This window comes from Magallana gigas, chromosome 8 (assembly GCF_963853765.1).
Source record: "Magallana gigas chromosome 8, xbMagGiga1.1, whole genome shotgun sequence".
NCBI lineage: Eukaryota > Metazoa > Mollusca > Bivalvia > Ostreida > Ostreidae > Magallana > Magallana gigas.
The window spans coordinates 16,798,386-16,812,083 of NC_088860.1; the positions used below are offsets into that span (position 1 = coordinate 16,798,386).

At 32.5% G+C, this 13,698-nt stretch overlaps 1 protein-coding gene across 1 annotated transcript; it reads right to left on the reverse strand.

The window, feature by feature from the left end:
• Positions 1–1,060: 1,060 nt before the first annotated feature.
• LOC105345169 (homeobox protein slou) lies at positions 1,061–5,058 on the reverse strand. Its single transcript, XM_011453230.4, has 2 exons — positions 4,633–5,058; positions 1,061–1,771 (listed from the first exon to the last, which is right to left on the reverse strand). Exons 1-2 carry the CDS (start codon positions 4,964–4,966, stop codon positions 1,212–1,214), a joined length of 894 nt encoding a protein of 297 aa, XP_011451532.3. The 5' UTR covers positions 4,967–5,058; the 3' UTR covers positions 1,061–1,211.
• Positions 5,059–13,698: the final 8,640 nt, after the last annotated feature.

A 13,698-nucleotide genomic window follows, 5' to 3' on the forward strand; every position in this document is an offset into this window, starting at 1 on the left:
ATCAACATTCATGCTGGTGCATCATATCTAATTGTACATGTTTAACATACACTCTGCAATATCAAACCTATATAGGTACATGTACATGTAAGTAAATAAAAAAATATCTTAGCAACTAAATCTTAACTGGATGGAATCTTATTGTTGTCAATCAAATTGTTTCTTATTCAACGTCAGGATCAATGCTATCGCCTTTGTCCTTGAATCTTTTTTAATTATAATGAACGTTTTATGTTTTAAATTGTCATTAAGATTCTAATACCGGAAGTTGAGGGTAAACGAAGTTGCGTGAGTATAATCTTTTTTCACCAGTACACGGGTCATGTGACCCTATCGCCATTGAATGGTTCGCTAAACATTTCCGGGGAAACCAGACATGGCAATTGCTAATCAAACGGAATCGTCTTAATTACAAATACTTAAATGTAACGATGATATCGAAGGGCACGTGTCAATCTGACAATCAAGTGATGCATTATCGGTCCCTCCTGGCTAACTTTGTAAACTTTTCTCATTTATAGATAATCTGGTGTGACTCGTAGATACTCCAACTAGTATCGAATTTTATTTTCTTTTCACTTAAATGAAAAACCATTAGGCGATAGAGGTGAGGAAGGAAAAAAAATCTTTTTAATGCAAACAATGCAAATTTGCGTCATTGATGCCTCTGATATTTGGTAATTTGCGGGGAAAAGTGTATTACAATACAGTCTTTATCGGTGGTTCAAGTAGTAAAATGTGATCCATGATATAATAATTAAGATAATTGCAAAGATACACAAATGCTCGCTGTTTCACTTGTAAAACATTCACTTTATTTACAATAGAATAATCTCTAGCACATGTACATGGAAACATAAATATCTACTTTGAAATCAGTACAAATTAATACATTGTCCTGCGTGATAAAACATCATCATTGCGAGCCCTGTGAATAAATATTAAATATTTGTATTCTGTTTTACTGCACGGGAACACAAATGGAGCCTAAGGGAGTTTCAGTATACTTCACAGGCTGTCACAACCCAATCAGTAATGCTGAAAATATTTTTATAGTCCTTTTGCTCTTGTTCTTGCATTTTAAAAACCACAATAACAATTTGAGTCACTTTTAAGAGTGACTCGGGTTTTTCTTTTTAACTCAACGCAATGATTAAATTAAATCAAATCACTGCTCATTGCTCTGACCTTTTTATGTACGTTGTAGTAAACTACGTACTCTGTCCAAGATAGGGGTAGTACATCGGGTGATTCTGTCCGGCGTACGCAGGATGGGCGCGGAGGAGACCCAGGGCTCCCATTAAGTTATGACTAGGGAGGTAGGGGTGTAGTCCCTGACCGTATAGAGAGGAGTAAGGGGAAGAGAAGGTTGACACACTTGAAGATACGGGTACTGTTGGACTGTTAACGTCCATTCCGGGATTCTGTTTCTTCCACTTGGTACGGCGGTTCTGGAACCAGATTTTCACCTGGGTTTCCGTAAGGTTCAATGAAAGCGCTAGGTTGAGTCTTTCACACACTGATAGATACCTAGTTGTCTTGAATTTGTTTTCTAAAGCCACTAATTGTTCGTATGTAAACGCTGTTCGTGCTCGGCGAGGTTTGCCCGCTTTTGAAGAGTCCAAGTTTTTACACTTTTTGTCTAGACAGTCCTCACTATCACTTAAAATGTCATCGTCGTCATCAAGTTCGTCATCATGACGTAGTTCATCGTCTGCCTCGGATCCGACTCTGCTTTTACAAGATAAATCAGTGGCGGTATCTGTGATTCCTTTGGGAAAAAAGAGAAAATAAAATAACTTTTAGATCCTTTTAAAACCAAATTTAAAAACATTATTGGATGTATCAATTGTATAACATTCTATAGTATTGCATTGTAGCATATTAAGTTAAGGTTGTTATCAATATTTATATCTTAAGATTTGAAGAAAAAAAAATAAGAATAAAATCATATCAAATAATTTTGCTATTGAGTGATCAAAAAGACGATTTTTTCTCTCCAAATTTGAGGTACAAAATCTTTGATCAAAATTTTTCTTGAACGAGTATGTAAGGTTATAATTTGTTTAACCCTTTTTAAATATTCTCGTTTACTTTTTTTTATTTAATTTGCATTTTTATCAAATTTACAATTTACTTCACTAAAAGGTATGCACCTGACGAAAAAATAAGAATAAATTTGAATTTAACACATTTATTTCAAGAAAAAGAATTAATAGGGTCGGACATTTAACATAATATCAAATAAAGATGAATAATTTGCTATTATATTAAGAAGCCGCACAAATCCACCATCAATTTTTCACAAACAATTTAATAGTTCTTTCAGAATCGAACATTAACGAAATTGTTATGAAATAAAATAAATGCAGGGCATACAACATAGCAGGAAAGAAAGATTATGAAAAGGGTGGATGAATGTGGCCCTAATACTCCTGATACAAATTGGCTTGCAAATGTTTATGTATACAAAACAGTTTGGGAAATTAAACAGCAGATTCACGCTTGCTTGGATATCTTTTAAATAATTAAAATATAGCTATATTAAAAGGTACAGACATCTGTGTTGGTTGATGCTTCAAACATTAAATTTGACATATGTGACAGTCTTCTTAATAGAGATATCAAACATGATATATTATTATTACCAGCAATTAAAAAAACCCTCTGTATCTGTATTCTTATGAAAAACCACAACTTTTAGCATCTGATGGCTTTATTGAGAGAGAAGTAATAGCCCGAGAAATTGCATCAAATCGTATCTCATGTTATATAATTTATCTTTATTGTTCTGAAAGAAAGGACGCGGTGCTCTGGTGAAGAAGTATGTGCTCCATATAATTTAAAAATGAATTGCTGGATGTTACTTTAATTTGGTTCAATGATGATACGTGATTTAATATTATCCTTGTATCCGGAAACCCAATAATTTACTACCTGCTCCCACCTGTATTTATTTTCGATATTAAATAAAAAATTTAACATATTGATCGAAAAAAGGAGATTTGTGGGATACATATATATACACAGTTTGCATGAGCATTGTATTGACAAAATAAATTCAATTTTTTGATAAATGCGAAATTTAAAAAAGACACACTCCTCAATAAAAAAAAAAGTTAAAATTGCAAAATATTCTATTTTAGAGAACAAGAAATTGGATATACCCCCATGTAATTATTTTTCTCATTCGCCGACGGGACACACATGTTTCCGTCGACTCCACGGGAGTAACACTGTACACTTTTTATCGTAAACATTGGCTGATTTACTTTTTAAAATATGTCTCTTTGTTTACAATTTCGTTTCAACAAAACTTCCATGCATATTTAAAAAAAAGAAAGAAAAATAAATCGCAATTCTCAACCACTGTCGCTTTTTTGCTACAATGTTATCCACCGAAAATTAACATTGATCTGTTATGTGTAATAAAGTGATTACTTATATAACATCGTCTGTACATAAAACTCACTAATTATATTTATTCGTTGCAGGGTTGGAGGGTATAATTTAATAAAGACTTCCGTCTTCTGGCATCGTCAATATTCATGATAAAAGACACACAAACTCGCTTCATCTTGGAGGCATTTTAGAAATATTGGGAGCTAAAATGTTTGATATTACGGACAAGCCGTACCGGATTACCCATTCAATTATCTAATTCAGATAAGCGGGAGGGGAGTCCTTTGTTGTATACTTAGTAACCAATTACGCAGAAATTAAAACTAAATCGATTGTAAAATTTCTTTAATAAACCTTGTAACTTAAGGAATTCGCTTGAATTAGAGAAATGTTTCAGTGGGGTAGGGTTTTTGTGTTTGCCCAATCTGACGTGAACCACCGGGGACCATGTCTGGAGAAGGTGTCAGCGCCCCAGCGGGGGGAGGGACAGGGTCGCAGAATGACCGTTATCATGTCAGTAAAGGGCCCTTAATTTGTCTTATCTTCATTAGGACAAATCGGAACTAATGATGGCCATGCCGCTAAGAGTGGTTAATGTTTCATATTGTGTTATCTGGCACCGCGTACTAATTAATTAATGAAGATGAAATGCTGTTCTGTTAACTCATCTAATGAGGATGCCATAAACAATTTGAAGGACCCCCTCCCCCTTCAACCTCCCCAGCGTGTTGCGTTCAAGGGGAAAAGTTATTCTTTCTTGATTCATCCATTTTAAATTTTTATTTTTTGTCAATGTAATATTTTAAGTGTAGATTTTAATTCGCTTGTTTTACAACATCATTTTACCTTTTCTCATTTATTTAGTTAAAAAAATAATTAATAGAAAAATTATAATAAGAATACATTGATTGGATAGAAATCACTAGGGTTTTCTTGGAGGCGGATTATTTAGGTAATATATTTTTAAAGTATATCTAGTTATAAGTTTATACTCTGATACATCTTTGAAAGCATATAAATTATTTTATTATAATTATTCATAATTAATTGATTGAAAATTGTTTATTCGACCTTTTTTATATCATCAGTGGTAAATAATTGAGAATTAAATGGAAAAAAAAACCACTGCCTAAAATTTTTGTAGATGTAATTGTCCTCCTATTTATACATGTATCGTGGTTTTTCTACCTCAGTAGCCCCGCCACCCACAAAGTCCTAAACGATCTATACCTGGTCCGTCGGCCCTGTCGTCATCTGAGGTGCTGTCCCCGCTGTCCGTCAATCGACGCTTCCGGTTCTTCCAGGGGACCCAGACCCGGGATTTTTCCGCCGCCGAACATCCCGTGAATTTCCGTGGGTCCAGTATATCGGCAACAGAGAATGACGTCGTGCGTACATTGTCCAAATTGTCATCACTGTTGTCTTCTTTCGGCTGTCTTTGCAGTCTTTCATTGATGGAATCACTATTTTCGGTTTTAGTAGAATCCCCCGTTGGTGACATGGCATCCTCGCTTTTCGGGGAAGACATCTTGTGGTTATAGCAATGAGATCCTGAGTTAATCATGTACCAGTGTAAATAGAGTGTTAAAATTCTCAAAAGAACCGAGGGATATAGATGAACATTTGTGAAAAGGGGGCCGTCCTTTCACTCGTAATTGTAGAAGTTGTAACACCTTTTTGATTGGTGTATACTGTATCAATTTGTTCCTTCGACGACTGCTGCGCATGTGCGAGACATCCTAAAATTGACGCGTGTTAGCAGATGGATGAGAAACATGGGGATATTGAGGGGAATGACAACCAGTTTTCTCGGAGCGTCTTTAATTGGATATAAAGCTAATTGATAACACTGAAGAGAAAATTAGGCGATCATTCAAGGCTCTGAGGAAGATTTTCTGTGAAAATAAACAAAATAAGTAAACACCCGCCGCCGTTCACTGCGTTCGTTTGATGTGGGGTATCCGCCGAGCCAGGCCGCGAGGTTTACGACGGGAAATCAACCGTGAAAGAATTAAAGTATCTTTTCAAACAGAAAGGAAAAACTTTATTTAGTTCATTAATTGGATTTCTCCAGTCAATTTTTATTTTTCAACAAAAGCTCTCGTCTGTTATTTTATTTAAATAAGCGGCCCTCTGATGTTCATTGAAGAGTCTGATCTGGTGAAGAAACATTTACAACCGAATAGCTTAATCTATTTGTGGATTAGGTATTACTTTTCCACGCAATGCGATCAAAATGTAACAATTAGAAATAAAGGGTAAATGATAGATAAATAATTGATCATATAACAACATTGAAATTCCTTGGCCAATCGATCGTTTCTTATTAAGGGATTGTTTTCTGTTCTCTTTTATATGATTATAACATAATGTACAAATCGCCTATAGATGAGTTTTCATTAATGAGAATATGAAACGGACACATTCCAAGGAAATATCGTAACAGTATTCATTATGTGTCTGATCTTTATTTACAAAAGACGTTTCTGGCAATAAAGTTATACATGTAAAATTCATGAGAAAATAAATAGACTTTCCCTCTTTTACGCAGTCTTTACTCCAGTTGAAATAAATACAAATTATTTTTCATCTGAACGGAAACTTTCATCAAGTATTTATACATTTATTATTTGTCTTTATACCAATCCCATTTTCCAGATTTATACCTTTATTGAAATCCAAATTTATTTATTTTTTTTTTTGGGGGGGGGGGGGGGGTCAGTGACGTTTTTATTGTTCTTCATTTTTCTTTCCTCCTATAAATTCTTTACAATTTCCATATATTTTAAGTTTGAATTATTAATTGATATAAATTGAATTTAATGGGGAAGATTGGATGTGCTAATAAAAAATAAAAATTTACGAACAAGGAAATAACAACCACCCCCCCCCCCCCCAAAAATGCGAATAATAAAAACCAAACTACAACCACCCCCCCCCCCCCCTTTCCAACACACTTACAAAAACATAGCAAAAATATTCTCAATAAAAAGAAGAAGAAAAATCCAGACAATTTTTGTCAATTTATATTTGTCTATTAGCCATAGGGATTGATTTTGAAGGGACAAAAAGGACAAAAGTTGAGCCAATATCAGAAAGAACAATCAAAAAGAGAATTTGTCTTGGTCAGCGTTGATGTGATATTTTTACGAACCATCCTTTCTCATGCAAATATTCAGAATCAGCAACGGTCGATAAAGGAATTTTTGGACAGGTTTTATTCACCTCGAGTCATTCCCTGAATTAGAGAGATAAAGAAAATATTTACTCTAGAGTTATTCGTCATTAGCAATGTTTACATGGGCTTTGAAGACTGGTAATTAACTCTTCTTAAGAAATGATCAGCGATGGATTAAAGGAAAAAATTGGATCGGACAGGTCTTAGAAAAGTCTGCTCTATTCGAGAGTTATGTACACTGGCTACTTGGGGAAAATTTATTTTTAATCACGAGTTTGGTTTGAAGGGTACAATGCACAATGAATCGTTTAGTTTTCTTGGGTAAAGTTTTTTTTTTTTAGATATTCATCTCAAACAATTTAATTTTCTTACACACGCGTAGAGTGGGGAAAAACTTTTATTAATCTATATCGCAAAATAAATAAGCACGAGAAATTTACATTCCCAAAAGTCCGATTCTTTTTTACAATTCCACGTGTAGTTGAGGGCATAGCTTATTTTAACCAGAATACTTCAGAACTCAAATCCAAAATCATTAAATCATTATCGTATGTTTTTCTTACTCTGATGTTTATACTTCTTTGGCGACTATCATTTTATCAGACCAATTCTCTGAAGAGGTTTGTATTAGTATATTTATTTCCCAACAAATTAAATTGATCTCTAAAACACTCGTATGAAACAGTATAGATATTTCGATGAAACGGTGTTAATATTAGGTTTGCAAAATTATTCCTTTTTCATTATTTAGCAGGTGACAGTGTTACATATTTCCATAGTATGTATGTTATGTAATATTTTTTTTCTTCTAAAATATTTAGTCAGTGTTTATTTTAAAGAAAACTAAAGAACATTTCAATTCATCATTTATGAAGTTAAATACAACAGATTCAATTGTTATTCAGTTTACATTTGTATGTTATGTAGGAATCATGATCAACACATTAATGTCTTCACAAAAATAGTACAATTCCATTAACTAATTCTGATGATTGTCGAATGACAAAAACTGTCAAATCTAATTTTTCTTATTCATTGCACTGTAAAATAACGTATATTTCTTTCGCTTATTCGGTTGATAATTCTGAAAATATTAGATGAACTACATGTATATTTTACACCCATCTTTTTAAATCAAGATCAAGTGGCAAAAACAAAAACAGCAGTTAACGCACCCCTCCCTTGCCCAAATATATAATATAATATATATTCCCCAAATATATTATATATATCAATATTTTTAAAAAATATTAATTACCAGACATCTTTAGATCTCATCCGTAAAGATACATGTACTAATATAGTAGGTAAAATAAGAAAAAGAATTCTAAACTCGCACTTACACTATTAAAAATATCAAGGGATAAAAGTGGATTACTGCTAAGAATATTTTAGATTTCCTAAAAAGATTTCGATTTTTTTTTGTACAAAAAAGCATTTTAAACATATCTTTGGAATTGAAAAAAGGATATGTTTAAATTAAATCATACTTTGACGTAAAATATAGATTTATAATTGTTTTTAAATTTTAAATGTCCTTTAAACGCTTTCCAACTAAAATGCTAAGGAAACTAATTAATATATACATAATCAGCAAATGGAACGGTATACCCGGGCTCTGCCTCAGGGCAATCAAACACATATATATCGGAAGCCAATTAATAAATCAACCATTGGGGCATTCCAGGCAGTCTTAACATTTTTGTGACATGACTTAACTTAAATACTTAGTAATGAACACTGTGTGTACAGCCAGTCACCGTGCTTCTGGCTGGTTGCATGGGGGTTGTTCGCTGTTGCGTTGTTGCGTACCACGGGTCGTGTCAATTTCATTAATTGTGCGAGTGTGCTGCTTCACAGATTGTGCTTGCCTCCAACGTCTCATAAAATGTAAATTTCACACATTTTTACCTATCTTATCTGATCTCGTATTAAATTAAGAATAAAATTTTAAAAGCTTTATTGAAAGCATTTCGACTTTGTTGAAGTAGGGCTATATAGAGAAAGATATTTTTTTTTTGTAAATATAACGAGACACATTAGCTCGGTATCTCATGAACGGGAGACATTTGCGAATTTCCGTCAAGATCAAAAGTAAATGGTTGATAAAAATAAAAGTTCACTTACAAAAACTTAACAGTGTTTTCTTTTCAATTGTCATAATGCCACAATATAAATTATGCATCTTCAAAGAAATAATTCAATTTTCGAATTTCAAACAAACTTAAAAATCAAATGACTTGAGATGCAAACATCTTAATTGAAAATGACAATAAAACGTCAACAAATAAGTGGGACCATTTATATCACTGAACGTAGACATTCAGAGAGAAAAAAGTAGATAAATAAAATAGATATATTTCTTTGTGTAAGTTTGTTCTTGCGTCTAATGTGATAATATAGATAACAACAAAAATTTATTAACAAATTCAACAAACAATGTAATAAAAGGATATTTTAAGTACATTTATTGACAAAATATCAATAAACCTATATCTATGTTTGTGTACGTGCACCTAGAAAAAAAAATAGGGGGGGGAAAGACGAACCCAGAATCATTTTAATGTCTAGAATCGAAAGACTTTTAAAACTATCAACATCAAACTGATTTTATGAAAAGAGATTACAAAATATTTTTGAAGAGGAAAGATGTGTACAGAGTTACTCTTGTTACCTACTCGTAATTCTGCGAATTGGCTTATTCAGCTAACAGTACAGACACATGGCAATGTGGTATTGTAAGCATTGAATGAAATGCAATATACTTATATAATAAGAATGAGGTACAGGCACGTAGTAAATACTCGTACCACTGCGTTGGTATTGATTTTATTTAAAATTAAATACTGGTATGTTTCCGAACTTTTTACTTTGACATAATTTTTTCCTTCAAACAATTTTAGTACAATAAAAAAATCAAATCTTGGTATTGACTGATGGCAAGATATAATTCCCAATCAATAAATATTTTTTGACAATCGTGATGACTTACAATTGATAGTTTAAAAATCTTTGAAAAATGATTTAACAATCGACTAAACTGTCACACAAAATTACCGGTGAATTACCCAACTCCCTCAAATGATGCATTATTAAGGAGTTTCAAATTAGAAACAACATTTAAGTTAGTTTGTAGATAAGTATGTAAGCAGATTTTTTTGTTATCCCTGCAAGATTTCTTTTCAAATAGAAAGGTCAGCTGATGATAACATGGCCTATTTGTGTTATCGCTGTTAATTTGTATGTCCATTGTCCGCTGAAATTTCTATCGCGTATCAGTAATACAATTGTTAACTGGTACTACTACTGTCTGCTGGTCTCACCACTGTCTACTGGGGATACTATGTCTACTGGCGCTACCAATGTCTACTGGTGGCGATACCATTGTCTTTATTACTGCTACTATTGTCTATCTATGTACAATTTTCTACTGGTGCTTTTATTCTCTACCTGTCTTTTACAGTTTTTTTCTTTTTTACCTTGAACAAGAAGAAATCTTGCTTGCTTCTTTGTATTTATACACTGAAATACATTATAGCATAGAACACGTGTATATCAAATAGACGCAGACAGAATCAGTATAATACACATACATGTATGTTGGTCAAGTAATAACAATATACCAAAGTTTCGTGGGAACTAATATTCGATGTTCCACTGAAGTCAAATTCAGTTTTATATTATTTACATGGACAACTTTTTAGGATGTGATGTAAACGTTTCCTCTACTATATGTACAATGTAACCCCCCCCCCCCCCTACCCCCCTACATTTCTATTTTTTTCCTTTTCCAGGAAAGCAAAAGGGCGTCATGGTCAAAGAAAAAGTTTAGAAAAACAACATAAGGTTGAATATGCTCACATTCCGAGGTTTACAAGGAACGAATAAATGATTGAAATATCGTACTAATAAAAATCGTATACTCTAGTGACAACAAGAGACTCATAAAACTCATAAAACATTCTAATCACTCCTTTTATAAAGATGTCAAGTGATGATATGTTAAAGTATTTTCATATGGTAAATGTAATAACAATGGTACACAATAGTTTCAGCAAAATAATTAGATAAACCATTCTTCACTTTTGTTAATGCTAAGATATTCCTGATTACAATTTTTGACAATCATGGTGACTGGAACTAAAAATTTTAATCTTTGGAAAATGTTTAACAGAGTAAGGACGAAACATGAAGATTCTTTAGGATACTCGTACGAATTAATCGACAAAACGGTCACACAAGAGTAGACGGTAAATTACCCAACTCCCTCTAACGATGCATTATTAAGGAGTTTCAAATTAGAAACAATACTTAAGATAGAGCAGATTTGTATGAAAGGATAGTTTTTTAGCTCCGTATTTCCTTTCAAGATTTCTAAATAAAAAGAAAGTCAGATAATGATTATATACATGTATATAACTGAAAGACTTTCAAAGATCACCCTTTTAATTTGACATCTTTTATGAAGTGATTAGAATATTTTACCGTTGTCTCGTATAGCCATTGGAAATTAGTTAACTATATTTGCTAATACGTTTTTTCAAGAGTCATTTTTTCCCATTTGTAAATCTCGGAATGTAAGCATATTCAATCTTGTGTTGTTTTAACTATAATATGCTTCCTTTTCGTAGAAGAGAAAATTACAGAAAATGCGATTGGGGTGATAAGGTTGGGGGGGGGGGGTGATGCATTGTACAGGCAGTACACTATTAAAATAGAGGCACTTCATAAAGCCAAACACAAAAAATTACATCACATCTTTTTTTTAAAGGTTAATTGTCCAATGAATTGAAATAGCATCATCGGTACATGAAATGCTAGCTTCCACCAAAATGTGGTATATTTTTATTACTTGACCAACATATATACTAGTATATGTATTCCACTTGTACTCGGCTACTGTATTTTACTCTATGAACTCACCCATTTACCTAAATTCAACAGTTGATGCAATGGTCATGAAAGTGAACCATATGAAATCGGCAACAGTTCTTTTTGGTAAGGGTTAAAAAGAAAGATATATTGGGAAAGGACACTGGTAGACAATGATAGCACCAGTTGACAACTGGAAATCAGTAGACAATGGTGGCATAATTAGACAATTGTAACACCTGTAGACAATTGAAAAACAAGTAGGCAATAGAAAACATTAGTATAGACAATACACTTGGGACGGTAGTTAAATCGATAACACAAACAGACAGTGATAACGCCAGTACACAATAACAACGCTTGTAGACAGCAAATGCACCAGTAGACAATCACCAAACAAACGAAAGGGCAAAGGCAGCATCAGTAATGACATCACAAGATCACAATGGTTGTAATAACAGGCAATGGTAACACAAGTAAACAATGGAAACACTTGACTATGGCAACACTTCAGACAATATATACAATAGCATTAAACACACTGGAAACATTACCACGAGACAATGATATAATTAGTACTCAATGACATAACTATAATAGAGATCTGAATTACCAATGAAAAAAACCAGGAATTGGTCAACACCGTTTAGGTTGATAGACAATGGCAGCACCAGTTGATGTACATGTATTTATGATTTTCCAATGGTCGTATTTTTGCACCCGTCTATGTTGCAGTATTTAAAACAAACATTTATGCAATATGATAGACCCTTATCTAAAAAGTATAAAACATGTTCAGTGTTTTTACTATTTGACAATGAACGTAAATTCAAAAATGACGTCAGAAGATGTTAAGAGGTTCCTTTTGTCTCTTGTGGCTTCAAACAGACAAAATAAGAGCATGCTTATCAAAATTTCTTTGATATTTTTTTTTAATACACGAAGTCTGATGTTTTATCTAAAAAAAAAAGCTTTCCAACATTTCGATTCATTTCGAAAAAAATTGAAGGCATCTAAAATTTAAATGGGATATTCAAAAATGTTTAAAGGAAACACTTATATTTCTTCAAACCATTATATTGACGACATAAAATGAATTAAACATCCTGTTTCTTTAAACTGAAATGAATAAGACTTTGTAGGTTTAATTTTTTTATGTGATGTATTTGTTTTAAAGTAATAAAACATTAAAAGACCATTGTCTTAAAGAAACCCACGACACCGAGACTCAAATTTTAAAATTAAAAAAATGTATCGATTGCAAGTAAAATAGTTACAAAAATAACCATGATTTTGCAAGTACTTAGACAAATTATTTTGACAAAACAAAGAGAAAAAAATGAATGTAAGGCCTTGGTGTAACTTGCTTCTTTCTTTGGTGAATGGAGTGGATTTATAATATCCTATCTTTAAAAAAATTCAAAACAGTAACAGTAACATCTGTATACATATTGTAGATGGACAATAGAACATCCAATATAAGAAATGGTGGGTCAACCTCAAAAATGCGTTTATAATCGAATCTTTGTTTAAAGTTGATTCTACTGACTAATGCGACAGCTTACCATATGCGCGACATGGAAATTGGAGTGAAATAATTGCATAAGTTTTAAATAAATAATGTCAAGGAATATCCCATTTAACGTTTTTCTAATTTATATGCATTTTTACGACCTGTTGTTTTTAAGCAATTTTCTACGGATCGAGTGTAACCATCGAGTCATGCGGATTATCTTTGATGGACGAAACATGAAATTGTCTATCGTTAATGAATATGACAATCAAAGAAATATAAGTTACATCTGAAATATTGCTCAGCCATTTTTTATGAATATTTGTAGATGTATAACCCATAAAGAGCAGACATCCATTTCCAAATCATTGTTATTCTAGAGGAAAGACACAATAAAATCGTTAATAATTTTCTACGCTGGTTTGAAAAAAAATAAGTATTTGATCTTGTAATACCGTACAAAGTATTACTTTTTAAAACATATTTTTTAATGTTTGTAAGGGGACTTTTTTCTACAGTATAAAATTGCTAAAAAATGTGTCAATTGTATATGATAATATCATGGTCTGGCGAAGGGTCTTTCAAATTTCCTTATAAAAATTGGCGTTTTAATTTCCTTTAATCCTCAAAAGTAAGTAAAACATTAAATATTGAAGAATAAATTATGCAAAACTCATGAATTGCCATTCTGAAGATTCGAAACATAAACGGTAAGGTTACACAGAAAGCGCTG

Excerpts from the sequence above, each read along its gene's own strand:
- LOC105345169 (XM_011453230.4), bottom strand. The coding sequence starts at position 4,966 with ATGATTAACTCAGGATCTCATTGCTATAACCACAAGATGTCTTCCCCG. Across the intron at positions 1,772-4,632 it reads CGACAGGGCCGACGGACCAG|GAATCACAGATACCGCCACT; the intron begins GTATAGATCGTT and ends TTTTTCCCAAAG.